Source organism: Gnatocerus cornutus, chromosome 5 (genome assembly GCF_029298725.1).
Source record: "Gnatocerus cornutus isolate USDA-ARS CGAHR chromosome 5, icGnaCorn1.1, whole genome shotgun sequence".
Taxonomy (NCBI): domain Eukaryota; kingdom Metazoa; phylum Arthropoda; class Insecta; order Coleoptera; family Tenebrionidae; genus Gnatocerus; species Gnatocerus cornutus.
Genome location: NC_142237.1, coordinates 6,483,731 through 6,509,814, shown reverse-complemented (window position 1 = coordinate 6,509,814; position 26,084 = coordinate 6,483,731). Strand labels below are relative to the sequence as shown.

Sequence of the window (26,084 nt, the reverse complement as noted above, 5' to 3'; positions counted from 1 at the left end):
TTTAATAATCAAAAGTGTTAAGTGGTTTCTGTCAATTGAAAGATTCATTTTTAGACACTTAAAAGCATCAATCATAAAGACAGTGAAATATGATGATTTACATTTTTTTCTTATATTGGCCTTTGATATATATATTATTATATACAGGCTGTTCCAGAATGCACTTATAAATTTAAATGGTAAATTTTTCGTCAAAATCTGAGAGAATTTTTGTATTGAATGTGCAGAGATTTATAGTTTTTAACTTTTAAACTTATTTTATATCTTGATTTAACTGAAAGTTACTTAAACACTTACCTTCGCACTTTGAGCTTTCTGACCATACTTTTTTTTCTTCGGTAAAGTTTTTGCCCTACGCCACTGTCCTGTCATCGGCCATCGTCAACTACTGTTTACGCAGCGTAAACCCGCCTTAACGCTACCAAAATTACATAATTTTCAGTGAATTCTTTCGTCACATTTCATGCTCTTCTTGCCACAGCAGCGTCTCCAAATTGAAGCAGTACCCTCCCTTACAACCCTTAAATAAATCAAAGTCCTTAAAGTTCGATTTTGATCGAAAAATTAAAACAATGTGTAAACCTAAAAGTTGGCCAGCCTGTCGGAAAATTCTCTCTCCAAACAGGTGTTTTTCGAATGGAATGAGGTAGCGCGGCAAGGGAGGGGGAAGCATGGCATTTGTTCTCACGTATAGCGGTAGCCGTGCGAAGAGTTGGCCGTGATAGCGTGTTCTGTTTACAATTAGTGTAGTGCAGCCACCCTCATTGGTCGAATGCGAACAACTGATCATCGACAAAACAAACGCCAGTGAAAAATAATGCGGCCTATTTGATTCTCGCTTAATTCGGAAAATGCCCCATCAGTACGGTTTACCGGGCATAGCCCACGCACAGTCGCCCCCAACGCCGCCACCGCAACACGGGGCTATGTATTCGCGGTTTTCGGGGGCTGTGGTTCCTGGGGGCTACCGGGGCGAAGATCGAAGACTTACCAGGGAGGCTATGGAGAGGTATTTGAGGGACAGGTCCGATATGGTGATTGTGATTCTTCATGCCAAAGTGGCCCAGAAGTCCTATGGAAACGAAAAAAGGTTCTTTTGTCCACCACCTTGTATTTATCTCTTTGGGGATGGCTGGAGGATGCGTCAGGAACAGATGCTCAGAGAAGGGGAGTCTGAACAGGCTTCACAATTATGTGCTTTTATTGGAATTGGGAATTCTGATCAAGACATGCAGCAGTTGGATCTGAACAACGGGAAACAATATTGTGCCGCAAAAACTTTGTATATTTCGGATTCTGATAAAAGGAAACATTTCATGTTATCAGTGAAGATGTTCTATGGATCCGGACATGACATCGGAGTGTTTCACAGTAAACGCATTAAAGTTATCTCTAAACCATCTAAAAAGAAGCAAAGTTTGAAAAATGCAGATTTGTGTATTGCCAGTGGTACAAAAGTGGCCCTTTTTAATAGACTGAGATCTCAGACTGTCTCCACAAGGTACCTACATGTGGAGAATGGACATTTTCACGCCAGTTCGACACAGTGGGGCGCCTTCACCATACACCTTTTGGACGATAACGAGTCTGAGAGTGAAGAGTTTCAAGTCCGTGATGGGTACATTCATTATGGATCCACAGTGAAATTGGTGTGCTCTGTGACAGGAATGGCCCTCCCAAGGCTCATCATACGCAAAGTAAGTCACAAAATCAAACATTTCTGCCCTGAAAGTGTCAACAAATAGTTGAGGTTATGTCTGGAAATTGCGAGTGCAAGCAAGGTCATTGCAACAAACCCGTTCACGAAATTATTACGAAAATTTTTAAAACCAGTAGCGTCACAGTTTATACCAACATCCTTATATTTTTTATTTTAAAATTCAAATATTTCTTAAATTTTCCCCAAAGTTGCGGCTCGCTCCTATTGGTCATTCTCCGTCACGTGCCACGTTGATCCAATCACATTTATCTTAAAACCCGCGAATTTTAAAATCGCAACATTTAATTAAGAAATCTAGATTTAATATGATTGGGCGCTTTCACGTGTTCTTGGATACCATTGAACTTTCTTTCATTGTCGCGCGCTATTCAAACTCATCTTCCAGGTCGACAAACAACAGGCGCTCCTCGAAGCCGACGACCCCGTTTCTCAACTCCACAAATGCGCCTTTTACATGAAGGACACCGAGCGCATGTACTTGTGCCTCTCTCAAGAGCGAATTATACAGTTCCAAGCCACCCCTTGCCCTAAAGAGCCCAACAAGGAGATGATAAACGATGGTGCTTGTTGGACCATCATCTCCACCGACAAAGCCGAGTATCAATTTTACGAAGGCATGGGTCCTGTACGGTCCCCCGTGACGCCCGTCCCCATCGTCCATAGCCTCCACTTAAACGGAGGCGGCGAAGTAGCAATGTTGGAGTTAACAGGAGACAACTTCTCGCCGTCTCTTCAGGTCTGGTTCGGGGATGTAGAAGCCGAGACGATGTACCGCTGCCAGGAGTCGATGCTGTGCGTCGTTCCTGACATTTCCCAATTCCGGGGAGAGTGGTTGTGGGTGAGACAACCGACGCAAGTCCCTGTTTCTCTGGTAAGGAACGACGGGATCATCTATGCGACGGGATTGACGTTCACTTACACTCCTGAGCCAGGACCTAGACCTCAATGTTTACCCGCTGACGAGATCATGAGACAGGGTCAGAGGAGTGCGGCCATGGCTCAGGCTCAGAGTCAAGCCGCCGTGGCTCAGGAATCCGCGTGGAATTCACATGGGGGCATGCATTAGGGGAGGGTTGGGTACATCCATGCAATAAACTAGAATAAGATACAACGATCTTTTCTCTCTATTTTCGCGTCCAGGGAAATCTCATCTCGAGGAACTTTTTGGGTGAGAGGGCCAAATTAAAAGAACTAGTCAATAATTGCAATGAATGAGAAACCTCGTAGATAACTGGTTTCTGCCAATTAAATACAGGAAATGTTGGTTTGATTAAGAGGTTTTTATCTCTTGCATCATTTATTCTGATTGATGGTTTGCCAATTCCACGCAGAAATTTTACATAAGGAATTTGCTGTTTTGCATGTAGCTCACTATTTCCAAATTGGTCTCTACAAGGTCACGTTTCTTCGAATTAGCTGCAAATTTTGAAGAATTTAATGAAAGAAAATAACACTGAATTGAATCCTTTGTGAATAAGATTGCATGCTGACTGGGAATTGTCATGACTCCGCGGCGCAGTTTCTAGAGAAATTCCAACAACAACTAGACAAACTGTTGGTTAGGTAAATTTGGAAGAAGGAATTGGTCTTAAATAATTTAAAGAAAAAATGGAAAAGTCCATCCTCTTTTATGCAATTTAATATGAAGTTCTAATCTCAATGTTTTTACATGCATTTGATAATTAAACGCCTCTCTAGGAAGAAAATTCTGATTATATAAATTTAGTGTTAGAGTTTATCAAATTATCACGAGACAACAGAAACGTTGCAGGAAATTTGAACTTCCCAGTCACCTTGAATGCGGATGCTTTCAAGAAGTTATAAAAAGGAAATGTTTTCACATTGGGCATATTTTTTATTCTTCTAATTTATTATAGTTCTTTTTTTGTTTGCTTTTTTGAATTTCATTCACACGTAAAATTGTATAATAATTTATTGAAATCGAGTCGAATGAAACTGTGTGAAAGCTTTTACCATAGCATGTAGTTTTGTGTGTAGATTTTAATGTGTTTGGCTTGTGCGTTTTTTTATTTCATTTCTGCGTAGCAAGATTTTTGAGAAAAGTATTGAAAATTTCTCCATGTGCCTTCGTTCTCTTATAGGATTATTAAGAATAATACAATAATCTAATTTTCGTGCCCTCTCGCTCATCATCTTTCTTGTATTATATTGTTTTGTGATATGAATGATTCTATTTGATATATTTATGTAAATGTAAAGATAGTTCTAGCCTTACTCTGAACAAACCAAAGTTAAGTAAGTTTTGAAATCAGTCACTGATCGAATAGTCCGACCGTTTTTACTTAGTATTAAGTAATATGCTCAATTTGCCGGAAGAACAAATAAGTCATTTGAACCTGAGTCACTCCACTGTAACAACGAATTTAAGGGCAAATGTAATGAGTGTAAATATCAATAGCATTAAGATTTATTCTACGTAAAAATCATACATAAACAATCTGTACATTATGCATATTTTGTAGAAATAAAATATTTAAATAATGTCAAGTATTCTTTGAAACCCCTAACAACAATAAAACCGATATCTCATCAAAAAATAAATAGTATTTACAAAAGAGCATTGACGGAGATTCTACGAGTCAGAGAAAAAAAACAAGGAAGGCAAATTTTCACATCCATTCAAGTGAGTTCTCACGACGAAATCTCATTTTCTTTAAAAACATGATTATTCATACATGAATGTGGGAATTTAAGGATAACAATGGTATTATTTTTAATAATTACTTTTCCTACTGTATATTAATTAGTCGGTCCCGTTCCCAGGCCTTCAGTAATTGCAGTGGGAATCCAGATTGAACTCTAGAAAAGGAATTTCGAGTATTTACTTTATTCTTATACTCCGCTGTTTGCTCATATTCGTCAACATCAACGAAATGTAAGAAGTTAAAAGATCATCCATTTTGTATCCCAGTGATGTCTCGCAAAGAAGTTTCGATCCTCTCACCAAATTTCCAATAGTCATATGGAAGTACGTATTCCCTGAAGACCAATTCGATATCCTTGTGAATGGATGCGTCACCAGGATCTCCTATAAGACGCAAATCTTTTAATTAGACTACGTTAATTGCACAAAACCTAATGAATGAACATGCAGCAATAATAACAGGAAATCATATAATCATGAAAATGCTCCTGATGTCTTGTTATAATAACATACGTGAGAACGTGAGTGGCCATTGTTCAAACAGCTCGTTTTATTAATGACTTTTTTATTATCTGATTTGTTGGAATGAGGAAAACGGATTTAAATCACTTAATCTTGGAAAATGAGCCCATCGGCGTGCACAAAAACGGGCCCAATTTCGACGATAAATGCAGCTAGCATGAAAACGAGTGATTAGGTTGAGAAATATTTTTGTTTAATGTAATTTACTGAATTTTCGTTTTATAAATAACTCGATTAAGTTGTTTTATACTGACGGAAAGTAGCTGACATCAGAAATATGAATCAGATTGTTAAGGAAATCTCACAAAAAACATATTATGCAATGATTAATGATGTTTGCAAGGTGTTCGTTTTTCAATGTTTCTTTTGTATTGTCATTTTTTATCATTTTTTCCTGTTGTGCAAATTATCGAATAAATAGACATAATTGCGTTGATTGTTTGGGAGGTGATGAATGGAAAGAAACTGTCCAACTAAGTGGTAGTTGTTTTTTTTTTAATTATATACATGCTGGATTCTCTCATTTCTACCACAAACTTCAATAATTTTCCTTTAATAATTCTTTGAGTTTATAATCTGGAGTATAAAGAAAATTACTTTTTTTGTGTGTTTTCGTGTGAGTGAAATTGCATAAAATTGCACTATGAAACTTGATGAGACCCCATTTTATAAACACACTAATACTATAATAATATTTATTTACAAAGAAATTCATTACTCGTGAACTTTCGTCGATACAGATCTAGAGACAGTATCTTTAGTTGTCTCTATTAAAATTAATGGGGCCCATTATTGCATATTATAATTTTAGTTCTGAAATGAGAAAGTATCTCTCGTTCCTGTAAATAAGCGGTCGTAGTAAATTAATTTTCGATCCGGGAAATGAAAGTTTAAATAGATAGTTTAATCAAAATAGCATGTTTATATGTTTTTAAATGACTCAGTTTTTATCAAAATTTTGTGGAACATAAACATTCCTACACAATTGCAGCAAGCCAGTTTCCTCACATAAACTTTTTTTATCCACAAATAAATATTCTAAGGCTTCAACTTTGATATCTGGGCCATGTAAATTTCTTTGAAAGGTTTGTATTTCTCGGAAGTTTTCTAGTTTTCCAAATTGTTGAAAATCAAGAGATTTGAAAAATCAGATCTTCCACTTTTGACATTCTTAAATTTTTCGATTTCTTAATTCTCTGGAACTCTGGAAATTTTTTGTACGCCTGCAGAAATTGCAATCTTTGAAAACTTTCTTTGAACTTTAAACTATTTCAGATATGTTGTAATATTGGTAAGATTCAGCATTTTATTACACATTTAATTTTCTACCCGTAAATTTTATAAGTCGTTGGAAGCTATTTTGAATCTTTGACGTCTCTACATTATTCGAAATTTTAAAATTTAAATTTAAAATCTTGGAAATGGTTTGAAGTTTTAGAATTATTGCAAATTTCGAAATCTTTAACACGTTTATTTTAAGCTTGGTATGGTTAATTTCGTTTTTAATTGTTGTTTTTGTTTATAGAGGCAAAAAATCTCATGAATTAATTGAAACAATTCTGTTATGCAAAGTTGGAAGACACATTCCTTTTCAAGCACAAATAATTCAGTTGAATAACTTGTGTCTGCATAAAAATGAAACATTGTCATATAACATTATGACCCAATGAAATGATTGAGTAAACTCTTTTTATTTACCTCTTTGGGTTTCTGTTCTCTTATTAGTTTATTAGACTGGTTCTAATTAAATTGACTTTGAACATTTTTTGTATGCGTATTTTCCTATTTATAATTCACTAGAAAATACGATCGATACGTAATACTGAACTTGTTTTTATCACACCCACTCATGGCAAATCCACACCAAATCAAAAAAAGGGATTAATTAATTCATATTGTGTACTCTAATGAAGTAGTTACTTGCGAAAATTCCTACAATAATTTATAATTTTTAAAATTGAGCAGATAGTAGTTATGCTAGGCAACCAATTATACACAACTGTTTTCCCTCTGTTGAAAAATTCAAATATCCATAATTTATCCTTAGTCTTACCTTTGTAGTCGGATGTATCAAACTAACTCCATGTTTATTTATCGCTATGAGCAACATCTCAGGATAATTCGGATCAGTGGTCTGCTTCACCTCGAAGAAGGCAGACCCAAACGTTGGCCACCTATACACAATCTTCAAAAACGTAATCTTAGCATCTTCTGGAGTCATTCCGGCGTCTTGATTATACGCCGCCACGATCGATCGCTTCCAGTCATTCGCACTCTGTACTTTGACTAAATCTGCAGGAATCAACTCCCTCAACATTTGCCTAAAAGTTTAACTCTAAAATACAGAACCGCTCAACGCACTACTTCGACTTACGGAATAGCTTGAAGTTCTTGTTTGCTTTCTCCGAAACGCACTCTGTATACCAACGCCGCCAGTTTCGCAGCTTCTTCTTTTGTACACTTGTGGTACCCTCTAATAAGTTTAGGCAGTTCTTGGTGGAAGTGGAAGATCAAATCGGCGTTTTTGTCCTTCCCTGGGACTGTGTTAGTCCACAGTTTCTTCATGAAGAAGACTTGGTAAGAGAATTGGGGAGTGATGCCATCGCGAGTGGGTCGGGCTTTTCGAATCCAGTCAGTGAGGTGGCGGACAAAATCAAAGAAGAAATCGCCTTCAGGGACGCTGATGACTTTATCAGCAATTTTAACGAACAAACTGAAACCTTCGCTGGATCTCAGACTCAAGCGTTGACTAATGTTCTGGCAAAAGTCTTTCGCTCTGGTGCTGGAATCAACTTCGAAGGCTTCGTCGGTATCGTCGGGGAAGTACACCTTATGGAAGATTTGCGTGGTTTTGTGTTGGATAGCTTCCACTTCGACTTGGTGGGGAGGATACTTTCTTTGACCGTTTCGTAGGGTTTTTTGCAGCCTTTGCAGGGAATCCTGAGAGATAGGATGTCGCCGACTTCGTAAAAAGGTGGTAAGTTCTTTTTGTAAACTTTGAGAACACGTGAAAAGACCAGTGGCTAACCACATCAGCTCCCAACCTCTCTCTTCCGATAGCCGATTCCTATTATCCGTCAGCTGTTTCATAACTTGACAATAAATCTCATCTCTTAAAATCTCATGTTTGAGAGGTCCGTCGAAGATGTGGTCTGTGTACTCGTTCCCTAACCGCGGCCGTTTCGACGGTAGATCACCCATATACTTCAAGATAGCGCTAAAAGCGAAACACGCCTCCTCCGCTAACTCCTCCTTCATCAGCAACTTCTTGAGAAGTGGTTGTTTGATTGGGTCCCGCGAATGTCGCCACAAATCGTCCACACCCCTCCGAGCTGCTGTTAACGTGAGCGCTTTAGACATCGTTCTTTTGGCTGGCGGTCGGAAGTGATCTATCGCGTAATCCACTAATGTATGTGGGCGGTCTCGCGACTCCGTACCATTCACGGAATACTGCTGGCTCAACCTCCGCCCATGCTCCGCCCCTTCGACGGAGAACAATTGGAGGATATCAGTGGGAGGTTTGGACATACACGGGAGCACATAAACAGTTTCTGCCGGAAAATCGCCTTTCTCTTGCGTTCGCTCACACCTTCCCACACACCAACCAGAATTTAAAACGGTCTCCCCCGTGCTGTCCTCCTCCAACACGATAAGATCGCCTTTTAGGAAAGTAAGGAAACTCGATCCTTCTCCGGGAGCTTTGTAGTCCTGTAAAGCAATCACAAATTTGGAACGTTTCTTCAAGCCTTCTAAAAAATACACAACGAGGTCGCGTATGTCTTCAGCGTTGGGGCTCTGGAATGTAAACTCTTCACCACGCACGGTGCTAAGACTGAAAGTCTGCGTGAAGACTTTGTTCGTTTTTTGGCTGGAGACGGTGGTGATTTCGGGGAAAGATAATTCTAGGAGAACTTGCTCCTGGTCATCGACCACGTACACCCCCGTCCAGTTTACAGCGATGATGACGTCGTTCTTGGGGAGGTTGGGACCAGAGTTGCGGTAGGCTTCGTAGAATCGGGAGAAGAGCAAAGGCCATTTAAACTTGGCATAGCTGACGACGTCTTCTTTCACTCTCAAAATCGCGGCTTTTTCTTTTACGTAATAACTCTTTTTGTACGCTTGCACAACCAGAGCCGCCCATCGATCAACAGCTTTTTCAACTCCCGTTAAACAATAGTCAGGGATGTAATTGGGGAGTAAAGTCAGCAACCTCTCCACGTTCATATCCGTGTCAAACTCTATGTAATACTGTTGGGCAGCTATCATCGCTAGATCTTCCTCCTTGTCACATCTGTACTCCCCAAATTTCACCCCCCGGACCACTTGTTGGTAGATTAAGTTAGTGGCGACTTGGTCCTCAGTAGGTTCGTGCCAAGGAGCGAAGATCTCTTTCCGGAAGAAGAGACGCCACGGGGCGTTCCTTTCTTGAGCCCCTTGCTCTTTCGCGTATTGCTCGCATTGGCTGATAGCGTCCATTACGTGGTCACCACCACTCCCCAGTGACGACACTTTATCAAAAAGTGCTATGTATAATGAGAACCCAAATTGATCTTTTAGTCCGATTTTATCAGATAATTGATTGCACAATTCCCGCGCTGTTGTCGCAGAGTCTGCTAACAATGTCTTCGTATTTCCATCCATGAAGGTTATCGGCAACATGATGGGTTTCTTGGATTTGGTGGCTTGCAACTCCAACCAGCTTGGGGGTTGGTTTCTTGTACCATTGTTAAATGTTCGTTTGAGGCGGTCTTCGCAATACGGGGCGTAACCTGGAGGACCTTCCCGAATAAACGCGCGCAAGTAATTTACAAACTTTTCTGACGGAGCGAAGCACCCTACGCATAGCGATAATAAAATCCACCCTCTTGCATGAGAAGACTTCGAAGGGTTATTAGTGAGTTGTTTGCAAATTTGACAGTAGATTTCGTCGCGAAGTTCCGCCCTCAGAATACCATGACCAATAATAAAATGTAACTTCTCTAAGTTAGAAGTAGGGCGAGATTCTAACCATGACTGGTAGCTATCAGCTGTATATTCTTCGTCTTGGAGCTTCCGACGTACGTCTTCGCCTAACTTGTTTTTGCGTTTTAACGTTAAAGAGACTAGTTTATTGCGAATGGAACGAGGTTTCTGCTTCATGAAGGAGTCAGGATCAAGACCCATCATTTGCGCTTCTTGGAACTCTTTGCTTCGGATGAAATTTCGTCCTAAAGTTGCCGTCACTTTCGACATCACGGACGTAGTGTCACGATCCATCGTATGGTAACGTGGCTCAGGAAGATCGCCAGTGAAGCGAAGAATGGTGACCCAGAGGGCTTGCGCAGCCTAAAACAATATTAAAATTTCTGTTTACGTAATTGTACCAAAACTTACCAACTGGTCTCCTTGCGTATGCAGCGGCAGCAACGGGTGCTTCAGCGGCTTCCTCGAGTACTGATGCCCCACGTTTCCTTGAAAATACGTCGCCGCAAACTTCTGGAACTTGAACTCGGACAAGTCTTCCTCATCTTCAGACTGAGTCTGCATGGGGCTTATAATCTCCCCTTCTGAAGGTTGCGACGGAAGATCATTGAAAACAGAAGTTTCTCGTCCGGGAGTCGGAGCCTCGCTTGAGCTATCAGGCAAAAAGTCAAACATCGCCTCCACCAACTTGGAGTCATCAACGGGCTCATCAGCTTTCCGCGCGGCGTCATTAATCAAGTTCTTCTTAACTTCGACCCTTCTTCGCTCCTCAATCTCCAGCTCCATTTCTTTTCTCTCGAGTTCGTACATGCGCTCTCTGTAATTTTGCTCGGCGATTTCTTTCGCTCTTTTGTTACCCGCATCTTTCAACTCTCGTTCCTCTTTCTTTTTGAGTCGCAACGCTTCCACATGCGTCTTCCGTTCAAATTTAATCTTCTTGAACCTCCTTTGTGCAATCATTCGCCGCACATGAGATTGGATCTTGATGATGGCCCACATCTTGTGGCCGTATTCTCGGCGGACCAAGTACCCTCTCGCGTGAGCTTGTAGCCCAACAATGTGTCCTCGTAAGTGTCTAAAGCGGTGAGAAAGCACCCTAGCTCTGATGAGGGCTTGGAGTCTCATGTAGCCCACACGCATTCTGTTGTATCTCTGTCTTTGTATGTACCCTTTCCAGTACTTCTGGATGATCATAGTAGCCGCTCTAAGCCTCAAGAACCGCCGCCGGTACACCCAACCTCTTATCGAGCGTTGTAAAATTAAGATCTTCTTCGTGAGAACTCTATCACGTTCTTGTTCCAAGAACAAATCGTGGGCGTCTTTGAGAAAGACTTTAGTGTGACCAAGTTGGTAATCAGTTCGCCCAAGAACCGCCGCACAAATCTTCGACGTGGCTGATCTACAGTCAGTGCGATGAGCTGGAGGAACCCCAGGAATAAGAAATCGGTATCTTTCGACGAATTCGGGGAAGCTATGTCTGATTGGATAGCCTGCTCTACGGATGCGGATGGTTTCCATCATTCCTGAGTACCTCAGCTGTCGACAACATAAATTCCGATCGAACATCATAGGTTTCTTGAGTTCGTTAGGTTTGATACAACGGATGAAGAAAGGTTGGCAGTTGGACAACGTTCGCATGAGACTGTCTAAACTCTTTTTGAACTGTGTTGAGAGTGTAGGGGTGCGTTTTCGTGTCTCTGATCCCATCCCAATGTCTTCGGCAAAGATCTGTTGCAAGAACTTGTTGTTGGAGATGGCCACCAACTGAAGAAGATCAGCGCTGAAAGTATCTCTATTCTTCTCCAAGAAGCCGCGAGTGTCATAGAACACCACTCCAGCAAAGTGGTTAAGTCCAAAACTGGTGTTGATGTCCGACTTGGGTTTGAGGTAATTGCGATGACTCCCATGTGTCTTGTGAAGTTTTGCTAACAACGTCTGATCTGTACCTTTGGGAAATTTACTTTCTTCATCGATCAACGCCATGATGTTCAATTGCTTGACCGCAATCAAATCTAAAGAGTCTTGATTATCCACGAATTCAATATGCTGCCAGTTGATCCCCTCGTTGTTGTATTCTTCTTGTTCAAGTTTGAAGATGTGCCTCACGAAGAACTGCTGCAAGTTCTCGTTCGCGAAGTTAATGCAGAACTGTTCAAAGCTGTTGTGAGTGAAGTTCTCAAATCCGAAGATATCCAACACTCCGATGGAGCTTCTTTGCCGCTCCCGTGGTCGATATATCGCACTATTTATCTTCTTTACGATGTAAACGAAGAGACGACCATAAATGCCTTTAACGAACGCATCTCTAACGTCGACGCTCTGTTCACGCGATAGCGTCGAGACGACAGTTTCCCCATGAGCAAAGAGCGTCTTTCGCGTCAGAGCGTCGATCAGAGGCTGAGATGGAACTCCAAGAAGATTCGCAACACGGTGGACGTTCGTGGGGTCCGGAATCTCCGTCGCGTCTAAATTATCAACGACGGTGGCTTTATATTTGATGTTGCCGATGTGGAGAAGAGCGGCAAGAAGTTTCATAATGTCCCAGATCTCCGAGTCTGAGAATAAGAGGACTTTCATAGCGCTGCGAATATCGGCGAATTCAGCAGCGTCGTCGCGTCCCTCGCATGTTATACATCCTCCCTGTAAAAAAATGATAAGAACGGGGTTTTGATAAGACTTCGACTTACCCCTGTGAGATATTTAAATTGACTAGCATCACCAAGCTCGAGTTTCTTCTTATCATCGCGTCCCAACCCAGCCAACAAACAATAAAAAACATGATAATTCCTCTCGTCGGGGTTCTGAGACACGATTCTACTCTTCTCGAGCAAATACTGTTCGATTTTGGCACCTTCAATGACTCCACCACTGCTGAAATGGATGTCGATGTATTTCCCAAACCTGGAGCTGTTATCATTCCTGACGGTCTTTGCATTGCCGAAAGCTTCCAGGATTGGGTTCGCTTCGAGGATTTGTTGTTCAATCCAGGAGTGTTTACCACTGATAGCGGCTAGATATTGGAGTATTAATTTCGTACTTTCTGTTTTGCCTGCACCTGATTCGCCGGAGATTACAATGCACTGATCTTGGCGGTACCTCCTCATGTTACCGTAGCAGTTATCACCAATCGCGAAGATGTGTGGGGGGAGCTCCCCGATTTTTCTTTCTTTGTAGAGTTTTATTTGCTCGGCCGTGTAGATGGGGAGGATTTGATAGGGGTTGACAGCCACCAAAATCGAGCCGGTGTAGGTCTAGAAACGACTTGAATTAAAGACGAAAAGTACTCCTTTGTTCGAATGGTGAGTACTTAAATGACCACAATGGCTAATTTAGAGAGAGCAAAGTGTTAAAACACATCATATAACTTAAAATTAATTGAAAAGATATTGAACGGTTGACCTACTTGATGACTTGTCACTGAATAAAATTAACTTTTTATAAAAACTCTGTTTTTGACCTACGTAGATGAGATTTTCGTTGTATCTTATAAGTAGGTTTCTGAGTATTCCGGCCTCGTGTAGATCTCCCAGCCCAATCATGTCTTCGACTCCATTGATGGACGTTGCGTGCATTGCCTTAATTCGGCGATCAGGAGACAGCCAGTGTTCTTCGCCATCGTCGTCCCTAACGGCAATTCTTCGCCCTTCGGCGGAGACGACCTTTGCTCCAATGGCCACGTCGAACTCATTTCCGGAAATCGGCTCAATCCAGATGTAATCACCCTGTAAAACGACAGTTTTTAGACTTTGGAAAAAATTGCGGAGACTTTTTTTGAGAGACTTTGACCCACTGAGCACAATTTGGAATAATAAAAATGACATACATCGGTTTCTTTGGGTTGATTACCGAATTTGCGCTTTTATTTTATTCTTTTACGGTTTATGCAAAGTGTATGGCACGCTCAGTGGAGTGGAAGTATAGTTTACGGTTTAATTCAACAATATAATAGCGTTTCCAATAATGGAGGCTACTTTTCTAAATTGGAGACACTGATATCTTTATAAGCGCAGCGTAAATGTTACACGTGCCGGTTTTCACTCTAATGACCATCTATTTCTCAGACAATAAATCAGCGAATGCAAATTGTCATGAAATCCGTCATTAAGAAACAAAGCTACTTGGCATGGAACAAAATGCTTAAAGTGCAATGAAATAATTTGTAGCTTTCATGGGAAATGGGCAGTTTTATTTCAATCAATTCGTTCAACTTTTAACAATGTCGAATGTGACGTGGTGGTTCTGACGTGGATTCTCCGGTCAAGTATCCAAAATCCATCCAACAATTAATTTCACTAAGAAAAACCTACACGTTCGCATTCCCACATAGCCGCGGCTATTTATCAAAAAACTAATCATTCCATTAAACGCACAACCAATAATTACACGAAAAGAGAAAAAACCTCCCACGGAATCTTCTAGACCTGTAACAAATTGCGTCATTCCATCATTTTTCCGACTCACAGTTAAAATTAGCGAATGTAACATTTAAAAATTTTTGTAATGACAGTACCATGCACTCGTGCAGTACAACCTTCGCTCTAGTGAACCCAAATTACAGCAACAAGAAGCGGAAAAATATTGAGAGTTTTCGTCCAGTTCATTTTTAATATTTGCAAATGGCAAAACGGTTCATCTCTCAAAACGAACGAACGGAACATGCACTCGTGGAAGGATGTCAACACCTGTAGTCTATCTAAATAGGATTATTATCAGGTGACGTTGACCTCTGTGGTGCGTCAGCAAGCATTCATGTGTGCCTTCCTCTGGGTCATGTTCGTTTTTTAAATTTCGTGAATGCGAAAATAATGTGACGCACTTACACTTGTGAAAATATCAGAGATTAGTTAATTTGGGCAATTAAGGATCAAAATGTGGTTAACCAGGCTCTGATTTCTGTTGCTGCTACTTATCACTTCTACATCCATTTTTTTCTGGTTTTAATTGGATGATCGTATCAGATGTTCGTAAATTATTATAGTCTTAGTTTTATTGCGATGCTGCCAACTGAGTTACTGAGCAATTTCTCATTTGAACCTCACAATGGTACTCACAACGTTAGAAATATCTACACCTTATCACATTTACCATTTTATTTAACTCTGAGCTTACAATGTGCTAAGTCATGTTTTGAGCATTCTTTGATTCTTGTTCTTTTATATCAGATCTTTCAGACATAAAAAATTTACCACCTGGAGAGCACGAGTTCTTCTTAGATACTTCGGACCTTCTGTCATTCTCTCAGATTTGTAAAACTAATTTTTATGAGATTCACAAATGAGACTATTCAGTCGGAGATCTTCTGGTCCTGTTTTTAGAGTTTTCTGATTCTTAGATTCCAAAATGTTTCCATTACTCTCCTTAAACCCTATAATGACGTCTTTGATTTTTTTAATAATAAATAAATTTAGATTCGATATACATTTCGTGTTTTTTTTGTGTCTTTTGAATGTTTTGCTTTTATTATTGTAAATTTTGAAGATCTAAAAAAATTGTGAATTTTGTTACTTTTAATGCTATAGTAACGAAATTTGCCACAGTTACTACTTTTAACATGCTTATTAATTGTGCCGAATAACAAACTTCTACAGCAAAAGAAACACGTTTTAGAAATGTATATTTAAAGATCCACCCTTTCTTCATAACAAAATGGAGAGAATGTATTGAAATCGGATTCAAACCAAAAAAAAATCGTGCGATTGGCTGGCATTTTCTTTATCAAACAAGTTTTATAATAAAAACGTACCCGAGCAACCAATTCGAACTTAACTTCATTGGCTGGATATCCAAACTTTATTGGATCAATTTCTTTGCTAATTAAATAATCATGCAGAAAAAAATTTTAATCAAATTTTTAATATTTGAGTGCTTTCGCTTTATGATTTTGAAATTTGGTAGAATTAATACACGACTCAAAAATAGTAACTTCCCCAAATTTCGTAGCTGTAGCTCTAAAATTACTACAATTACAATTTTTTTTGGAGGATGTCTTTGGACTTCAAAATGAACATTTCTAATTACATATTTCGGATTCCAAATTTCAAATTTTAAAAACTATGTACCTATGTAAACCTATTTCGGTCGATTTGCAGAACAAACTGAAGTTATTGGTGCACATTTTACGCAGAATTTCACGCAGAAGCGATTGAAGTTTCGGATAGTGAATTTTTAGTTCTGAAATGTTTAATGCTCAATATCCCTGAAACTAGGACAGATAGAAAGATGCGGTCTTTGCTATCGTTTTTTGGCGCTTTTGTTAATTAGAGTCCATTTTTAGATATCCAAAATTCCAACTCAAACGGTGAAAAATTTTGAAGTTTGTTAGGCGCCATTTTTTTCAGTTTTGTAGATATTTTAGATTTGATTGATCGTTTTTGGTCCTTTATATTTCAAATATAAATATCTGAAATTTTATAAACACAAATTCTGAAATTTGAAAATATAGAAACACAAAAAATTTAAGAAGATAAAAATAAAAAATTAAAATTCAAAGACCCAAAAACTGTAGAAATCTAAAGATATAGGAGAATAATTCTGTGGTTTCCATTTTTAGTCAAATAATACAATCTCTGGCCCAATTTCACAAAAAATCATGCAGACCTACCACGTCATCTAATAAGTAGTGAGTCCAATTTTAATCCACTACAGACCAAATACAGTCAAACGCCGTATTTCAAACCGTTTGATTACCGCTCACGTCCGAACTGTGCCCATTTAATTTGACCGCATTTGGATTAATAGAAACCCACGTTCCATTGAAGCCATTAGCGATAATTTGGAGTTTGCCAAACTCTGGATCCCATAAAAGCTAGAACTAGTTCCAAATTTTGCTTCTAAATTTGGATCCTACATAGACCATGGCCTCGGATCATTGAAAACAAGGTTTCAAGGCCTAGAAGAATCGAAAGTAAGAACAGGCTGCAGTAATTACCTATTCTTCAGTTGAGTGAGCAAGAACTAGTAAAATTGCAATGTCACTACTGTAAACCCCGAAGACAACATTTTGAATAAAATCGCAGCAAATCAAGCTTGGCGTTTAATTAAAGAAACTGCATCGATCAAATCAAAATGGTAACATCAGAAGAGAAATCTGTGCTCAATCTAAGAAGAATCCCGATGGTCACTCTCTCTAAATTATGTAAAGTCTGTAACAATAGCGTCCGTGCAAAGAGAAACGGAAGTTGGTCTTCATGGTTTGTTGGTTGTTTGGTACAGAATGGGAGAAACTATCTCTTTCTCGTTTTGTCTCTTCCGTTTTGACCCTTTCGCATGAGTGTGAAGTGGGCTATCGAAATGAGTGAGGAAATGCCATTGACCATCGGTGCTCTTTTAACGGTACGTCTACAGGGTCGCCAAAAGTCGTACTCGCACTTTCGCCGATTGTGATAAAATCGAATAGAAATGGAGAAACTACTTTACAGTGGTACGCTAATTAATAGGAAAACCACTTACCCGTGTCACTATAACCATGGTGGTGACGCATCAACGTTTCTGAAACAAAAGCACAAAACTAAACATACTTGAAATACTTCACTAAAATTAGGATTATCACTTTTGGAAAGAATATGTTATTATGTGATATGGTTTATGTCAATTCAAGATTAGGAGATATAATATGTTAATATATATAATTGCTGTCAATTTCTTGTAATCAAAAGCTATTTACAAAAAGCAACATTATTGTCTTGTGCTTGGCTGATATCATCGATTTGTTACACTTTGTATTGAATCCTGTTGTAATGTATTGCTTCAGTGGCTATACAAAGAAACGTTGTTTAGAGATTTTATTTAGTGTGTAATGGTCATGACAAGAAAGCTATGTCTATGGGTAACCAGGATCTCAAAATATCTTATTGTTCTATTCAGTTTGCGGTTAGCCAACAAGGCTGTCATGGACAAAAGCGAACGATTAAATAAACGATATTTATAAGAGCTTATCTGAATTCTCTTTTTTGCTCGACGCTCCAGATCAAATACATTTATTTCTAAAGTTTTGTGTTTTTTACAACTAGTCCTTAAGATATTACAAATTATTTAGCTGCTGGTAAGGCTTTTGGCCTTCACAGCAGGCTCCTCCACTTCCAAGTTTTCCATAGGCGCCTTCAATTGGCTTGCTCGTGTTGGTAATTGAATACGAGAAATGGACCCCTCACAATTCAAAATTTTACTAGAAGTGGAGAAGTCCGTTCAAAAACCCTTCAATTTAACAATATATTATGCCTTACACAAAGTTTTTACCCTTCAAATTCCATGAAACTGTAGTTTTTATAGTCATTAAAAGACAATGAAAATTTTCAATTATTTTACTTATCTAAAAAAGTACAAAAACGATTTTACAAAATTTTGACTTGGGACAATAATTTTCTTTTAGTCCACACAATTGATGCAAAAAAGAAAAAAATTAAAAGTGAATTATTTTTGGAGATAAGTTCGTTGCTCATCTAGAATAAGTAGGTTTTTTTTCTTAAAAGTGGGCGCTTCACCCCGTGTCGAGTGTTTGTCGCATCAGTCAAATAAAAAAAATATTAAGAGATCAAAGACATTCTTCATAAGATTTGTGTTTTTATTGACATGACCTTCTTGACAGTTCTGAAACATGAGACATACAGTACCGCTCAAACGTATTTCCACACTTAAAAATATAATTAATTCTTTTGCGATTTCGGGTTTATTTCTGCCGATTCTGTGGAAAGCGATAATCATTGCAAGCGTTTCCACAATTAACTTAGCTTTCTTCACCATTTCTGTACAAAACTGTCACTAATTTTTAGAGAAAAACTTGAAGAACAATTAACTTCCGCAACCACAAATTAAAAAAGTTTTGTTATCAAACACCTTCACGAAATTAAAAAATTTATAGGCTGATAGATTGTGAAAATACAGGGTGATTTTTAAAAAACAGCAGGCGTTTAGAATTTTTATTTATGAACCGATTTCAAAAATTAAGAAAAATAAATAAATGGGTTTTAATTTACTATAAACTGATAAATTTAAAATTTTTCTGAATGTCTTAGTATCTTTTGGGCGATACTCAACTTTCTTTTTTTAAATTGGCACCCATATTTTTTTTTATAATTTGGAAAATATTAATTTTCTTGATTCGGAAATGTGTAATATGTTCGACTTTTTCAAAAAATATTTAAAAAAAAATATCAAAAATGAAAAAAAATTTCTGTTATTTGCTGCTTTTCGACATTACAATGACGGCATTCTTTAATTTGACACCATGCACCTGGATTTTATTAACTTTTATTGCTTATTTTTTTTCAATTTTGATAATTTTTTTAAAAATATTTGTTTGTAAAAGTAGATCATATTACACATTTCTGAATCAAGAAAATTATTATCTACCAAATTATGAAAAAAAAAATATGGGTACCAATTAAAATAAGAAAGTTGAGTATCGCCCAAAACATACTTAGACATTTACGAAAAATTTAAAATCATCAGTTTATAGTAAATTAAAAACCATTTAATTTGTTTTCTAAATTTTTGAAATAGGTTCATAAAGAAAAATTCTACAACGCCTGCCGTTTTTTAAAAATCACCCTGTATGTGACACGATGTCTTTGTCAAAATTTCTAAAAGTACATTAAAAAAATAAAAAAATTGATATTTTCAAAAACATCAAAAAAGAAAAAAAAAGATGTTATCAACAATGAAGTTTATAAACATGAAAACAAAAAACGCGAAACAAAAGCGGAAAAAAATGTGAGCAAATACTTTTGAGCGGTAGTGTACCTACACAGAATGTTTTTTATCACGTCATATATTCTTGTAGTTCCCACATTATTTATCGTACGGTTTCTCTAAGTCGTTTTGGAATTATCTTAAAATTTTAAAATTGCTATTCTAAAAAATATTAACAGTGGAAATATCTCTTAAAAATGTGAACGAATCTTAATTTTAAGTATAAGTGTTAACACTTTTAAGTTTGCTGCATCCCCAAAATGGGCATACATCAACTGATTTAGTCATTGATGCGTCTTCTATCTTGTCAACATGTCAACCCAAGGCTTTGAAGGCCTTCACAACTCATAGTGCCATGCAATTACCACAATTGTGGCTTGTAACGTGTACTCGACCATAATGACAGGTGTTCTATGCAATGACACTAATTTAAAAAAAATGTCGCAAGTATCCATCACAACAATACTTTTCCATACATCTCATCACTTTTTCCATCTCGAAATCGAAAGTATGCAATTGCATATTAGTCCCGAACAATACCAAGATCCTTGGTCATCGAGCCGGTTTTACAAGAGAATAAAAATGTCGTAACATTGAAGCATTCTTAAACAATTTAATTAACTTTCTAGATACAGCCGCCTGAATCACTTGTCACCTGTCGGGGCTTTTCGGCCTTGAAACAACCGGGAAATTTTCTTTCAGTAATGTTTTTCAACACCGGATTCGAATTTCCACCTTGCAAATCGCGCTGACTCACTTCTCAATAGAAACATAGCGTACAATGTCAAGGTTGTCGAGTCTACGACCTTTGATCTAGACGGCTGTGCATCGCGAAAGATCAAGCAAGCCACGCGGCATCTCCACGCCTTCTTTCTACTTTCTATGGGAGATCTGCGGTGATCCACATTCATTGAAACAATTGTGTGGAAATCTTCGCGAATCTACATTGTTTCATTCATGGCACACTAATAAAAGCGCTTGTTTATAAAATGTGTAATGTTTACGTAAGGTTTTTATCTAGAGTAGTGTGCTTCTGTTTCATTAGTCCCGAGCATTGTTATCGGGCGGTTTGTTTGATTAATTTTTTGATAATGTGGGAGATCTTTCTGTGAAAAGAGACAATTTTGGAGGTATTTGGGTCGTCTCTCACCGAAATAAATGTTAGATTATTCTGACCGAGATTAGAGAAATGGCACCATTTAACGGTTTAGGCCGCCACTCTGTATATTATATGCGTAATCAACATATGCTATTCAGGAAAAAATCACAACTAATTTCGAAATAATGATCCAATTTCCATAACATTAAGAAGTAGCTATTTCTATAATTGGGTATTTTTTACCTATTTCAAGATTAGTTGGTAGGATTGATGAAAAACATGACGCCATGACCATGACAACTTGTCTAATTTAATCATCTTAAAGCGGTAATATTTTATTATTAAACGCTTTCAACTTTGAACCGCAATTAAGTTTGACAGGTATCACACAATGACGTGAACATACTTCCATTAAAATGATTAAATATAAAACCAAATATATGATATTGTCACTTTGACAGTTTCAGGTTAACATTAATTAATTTAGAAAGATGTGAATTCCGATGACAACAGGGCTACCAACTCATTTCAAATTCCACAGTCTGCTTTGATGCTGTTTTTCTTTGATAATACGGTACTTAACAAGGTAAAAATGTACTGATATTTCCTTTTAATTAATAAAGGACTTGTTACATTTTTTGCGACAACCATGTATATTCCTATTTTATTTAAAGGTTAAGAGAAATCTTGCATCCATATGAATATGATTAAGCTCTAACTGTCGAATAAACTTCACGTCGATTATTAGCAATGTAAAACATGCTTTCTATATCTACATTTTATTTGTTTTAGGTAGTATTAATAAACCTAGCACACATTTTTATTTTGTTTGCTGAAAATGTCACTTTCATTTTGCAATTTTATAATCTTGTTAATTAAAGGTCACTGAATATCGCTTCATAACCTTTAAGTGACCATAAAATGTTTGTTGATAGGCGATGGATAGTTAATTTTAGTAGCAATGTCCCTATATTATGTGTCACCTTGGTTAAAAATGTTAATATACCCACTGGGGAGTCTCTGCAACTAAATTGATCAGTGTTCACTAAAAATTTATGGAAATGACTAAATTAGAAAATGACTGGCAGTAAGAAATATGACCATTATTATGTTTATGATTATAATGGAGAAAAGTATTAACGTAACCACATTACGTATCTTCAATTCTAGTGTTACCAAGGTCTAACAACACGCAATTAAATTCTAATCATCGGTTAAATTTGATACCAACTAATGTCATTTTGACTAATGGAAAATAGTTTATAGAAAGTAAAACAAAATTTAACACAATCAAATAATTCCCGCAGTTTAAAGAGGCGTTAACTTTCAAAGTGTGTTGGTAGTCCTAGCTATTTTACCTGAATATTTCATATTGCCATATATTGAAAATCGATAGATAACTAAGCTGTCGGTGTCAAATAACTGTATTAAATATTGAAATCAAGTACCATATGATATACATGGAGCCCCAGCAAACTTTCTAACATTATATCAATACTTCAAAACGTCCAGATTCGCACCCTTAAATTTTGATAATCAAAATCTTATTACGTTTCTCTCAGGCGATCTTTTATTTATATTTTAAATTAAATCTCCCCCACAATCAGATCTACACAAAGGCTTTATCACAGTTAGAAATGAATTGTTTTAGCTGAAACAAAGAAACACAACAGCGGGGTGCGGCCCCATTGTTGCATTTTTAAAGTCAGTTTAGGATAACGTGTTACTGTTATTTTTCAGAGCAACAAATTAAATGTAGTGTTTATAAATTAATGTTTATATGCCAATGTTTTGATTAAAGAGCATTAATGTTGATCATTGTCATAAATGCGGTGTTGACAACTTTGTTTGTAAGGTCGACCGTCCTTTGACATGTCGCGGATTTGGAATAACAAGATTTCTTACGAAAATTGAGATTTTCATAAAATTCTACTCTCTATAATATTGCTTTTCTGTTTGCTTAATCGGAATAAAAGTAGCTTGATGCCTTTTCAAAATTCCAGGAGTACAAAGTTTAATCTGCTATGGATTAACCTGATTATGATTAAATCTAATGTTTCAAGTTCGACCTTGCATTTTCACTAATTAATTTCATTGCAGTTAGAACCTTGTCATTCTAAACCCGCAATGTACTCACATATTTAATCCAGTAATACAAGCTAAATTTTCGTCCTCTCAAAATTTTCAAATAATGACTAATAACTTAATAAAACAAATGAACAAATTGATAGTATGGAAGCTTAAATTACATGTCTTAGGAATCCCAGTGCGTCTATTGATATTTTTTTTACTTTTGAATGTTCCGCCATCTTTAATTATTGCCTACTTAATATGAGTAGTTCCGATGACGTTATATTGGTAGCTCAGTAGTTCTTAGCCCGTTCTACAATGACAAAAAAAGTGTACCAGTTACTTTTGGACGTTAGTGTACAACGCTCAATTTTCTTAATTGCAAACTTTAAATTGTTTCCAAAAAGGTTTTAACTTAAGTGCATAATAAAATATGTTGACAATGTAATTTGTGCTTGTCAAATTATTATCGTAACAAGAATTGAAATCAGACATGACTTCGCCATTTCAACGTACACTTTAATGATAAACTATTTTGTTCATTCAATATGCAATACATTCAAACCTTCAAGTCGTTTATATATGTACTTACATGTGTAATTTCTTTATGTTTTGGTCCATTTAGTTCGTCCGCATTCAAACATTTTGGACAGCTTTGAGGCGTTTAAATTTTTCTTTAGATTATTTTAGACTTTCGAAATTTTCTAAATCATATAGTAACTTTTAAGATTACATATTTTACATAAATTTTTGTAAATAAATAATTATACAAATCTTAGTTTTAGATTAGTTTTTTCTTCCTGAGATTGCTTGCACTTATAAAAAAAAAATGTAAATAGTGTCTGATATCATTTTATAGTCTTACTAATGTGTTTACTTACAAAAACATTAAAAGATTGTCATTGTAGGAAAGTAATAAACAGTCAAAGTCAACTAAAATGACAGAAAATGTTTATGGCCAAACTCTGTATTTTCTGCAAAACCCAAAACCACTGTTCCAAATTTGAACATTTTCGACCTTGGGCTGTTATCTCCAAGTACAGATAAACAAATATTTAAAATTTGGTGACATTCCTTTACCTTCAGTTATACAACAAAATAAGACGAACCTCTTATTGTAGAAAACTAGTTTCTGTGAGCAACAAGAATAAATGAAAGCAGTCATTGTAATCGTTCGTGATGGTACTAGTCTGATGATGTCAATAGAAATTACCATAATTAAATAAATGTTCTCTCATGTTTCATTGCGATTTATGCTTAATTTGTATGATCATGCGAGTACCATACTGGTTCTTGGTACACCTACTCGTCTGAAGTTGGTACAACTGTGGGTGTTCCTAAAATCAGCACAAAAATCTTTGTGACCCAAAGCGCACCCCACGTGAGATCTTACCCAACATTTTAATAATCTAAAAATCTGTTTGCAATGATAAAACACCTAGATAACAGTATTTACAGACACTCGCAGCGTCCGCGAGCGGTATAGCGGAATGCGTGTGGACTTAAGCCGTGACTTAAGTCAAAGTACCGGTACCCCGAGGAATGTGCCTTAAGTGAAAAACTGGCACCTTTGCGACCACCATGGATTTTCACTCATTTCTAAATTTTCAAGAGAATGGTGAAGCGTGAAGAAACAAGAAGTACGTGGACGTGGTATGGTTCGAAGAACTACTGTAAGAATTTTTACCTGGATAAACTATAGATATATCCTTGTCATAATGGTAGGTTTTTAGTCGCGAACACACACCAACTCGTGACACTTAACACTTCATTTGAGACGGGTTGTAACGTTCCTCCGCACTCAACAATCACCAAATGGTCAAGTTTCTGTTAACTTTAATTGCTTGCGCTCAGGTAGAGCAGCGCCCCCTGAGACAGGTGAGAGAACCAGTGGGGCTAGGTCAGGTGAGTAGAGAGGGCGCTCCTGCTTGGTAGGTTGCTGGCCTCTTCTATTTGTTTTTCCGCTATGGAGGTGCGGAAAACACCTGTTGGAACGTGAGTCCATTGGGAAATATTTGCGGATCTGCGCATTGGTGAACATGGAAAATCGAAGGTATTTACGCAAATCGTCGGAAAAAAACAGATAAGAACAGAATGAAGCGTATTTATTACCAAACTGACCTAGTTATTCAAGAGGAGCGCAAAGTTACGGGTTGGGAAACTAGGCGGAGTCCAACGCACTCGAATTACCCACACAATTTTTTCTATGAAATACATAAATGATAAGATTTCAAATATGTATTATGTTTATTATAACATATTAAACCAATGGAAGCTAAATTATATAGGTCCCTAGAAAACGATCCAAAATTCTTCTGCGAGCGAAATAGTAATATTTTACTTCATGTAATAAAATTACCTCACAGATATAACGAAATTAGTTCCTTAATTAATAGCACGCAAAAGGATTTAGTATCAAAATAATTTTTAATTGACATTGAAGTTTATATTTATGGACAAATGTTGCAGCTTATATCAATTTGTTTTCTTCGTTATCATTTAAAAAGCATTTTTCTACGTAAACAGCTCACGTGTTCTAAAGTTCTGCATTGCAAAGAATGCTAAATGTAAATTTAACATTTTATCAACAATTATAAAAAAAAAAAACCAAACAACTCAGACTTCGAGAAGAATATTTAAAAAATGACTTTTTTGACTTGTGCACAAATAGAGATCATTTTTACAGCAGCTTTTTAAACTAACTTTATATTCTTGTTTTCTTAAATTACACAGATTAGACTTTGTCTACATTTCTCACCTGCTTTTAGATTTAAATAATGGAAAATCATCACGGAAAATTTGAAATTAATATAATTTAAACCTGTCACTCAAAAAGCATTTATTTTGTTCCTAAATTTGGTGTGTGGTTTTGCTAAAATTTATCATTTCCGCAATTTAAATGACCTCGTTTACATTTCAAATGTGCATAAAAACCAAAATAACATGATCTTGCAAATTGGAACTAGTTTTCTCAACACATCAATTTCACAAACATCAGTTTTTTTGCTGTATTTTTCCTGCATAGCGTATCATTGACATACTACAAAGTTATATTTTCTCAACAAATTGATTTCATTAGCGCTTGTTTGAGCGTTACAAGCAAATTTTACATCAAAAATTAAGCCGGAAACCTGAAGTTTTTAGAAGAACGACATACTTTCAAAATCCGTAAATAGATATGTTTGTTGTAATTTAGAATAAAAAAAGTAAGCAAGGTCAAAGAGATAAAGTTATTACAAGCGTGGTTTGACTAAAAGCGGTGTGTTCTCATAGGTATTTGAATTCTGTTGGTACGCCTGTAAGTGGTATCAAAGAATGGTGACAGTTCTCATATGTCATAATTTATAGTGTGCAAGGTC

General features: G+C 37.0%; 2 protein-coding genes across 2 annotated transcripts; one reads left to right on the top strand and one right to left on the bottom strand.

Moving 5' to 3' along the window:
• The first annotated feature begins 424 nt into the window (after nt 1-424).
• Su(H) (recombining binding protein suppressor of hairless) lies at nt 425-4,222 on the top strand. Its single transcript, XM_088037225.1, has 2 exons — nt 425-1,697; nt 2,106-4,222. Exons 1-2 carry the CDS (start codon nt 852-854, stop codon nt 2,784-2,786), a joined length of 1,527 nt encoding a protein of 508 aa, XP_087893351.1. The 5' UTR covers nt 425-851; the 3' UTR covers nt 2,787-4,222.
• On the bottom strand, nt 4,133-24,598 carry ck (unconventional myosin-VIIa ck). Its single transcript, XM_088037224.1, has 8 exons — nt 24,413-24,598; nt 17,319-17,357; nt 13,331-13,591; nt 12,557-13,120; nt 10,281-12,509; nt 7,282-10,232; nt 6,961-7,228; nt 4,133-4,769 (listed from the first exon to the last, which is right to left on the bottom strand). Exons 2-8 carry the CDS (start codon nt 17,334-17,336, stop codon nt 4,563-4,565), a joined length of 6,498 nt encoding a protein of 2,165 aa, XP_087893350.1. The 5' UTR covers nt 17,337-17,357; nt 24,413-24,598; the 3' UTR covers nt 4,133-4,562.
• Between the last annotated feature and the right edge of the window lie 1,486 nt (nt 24,599-26,084).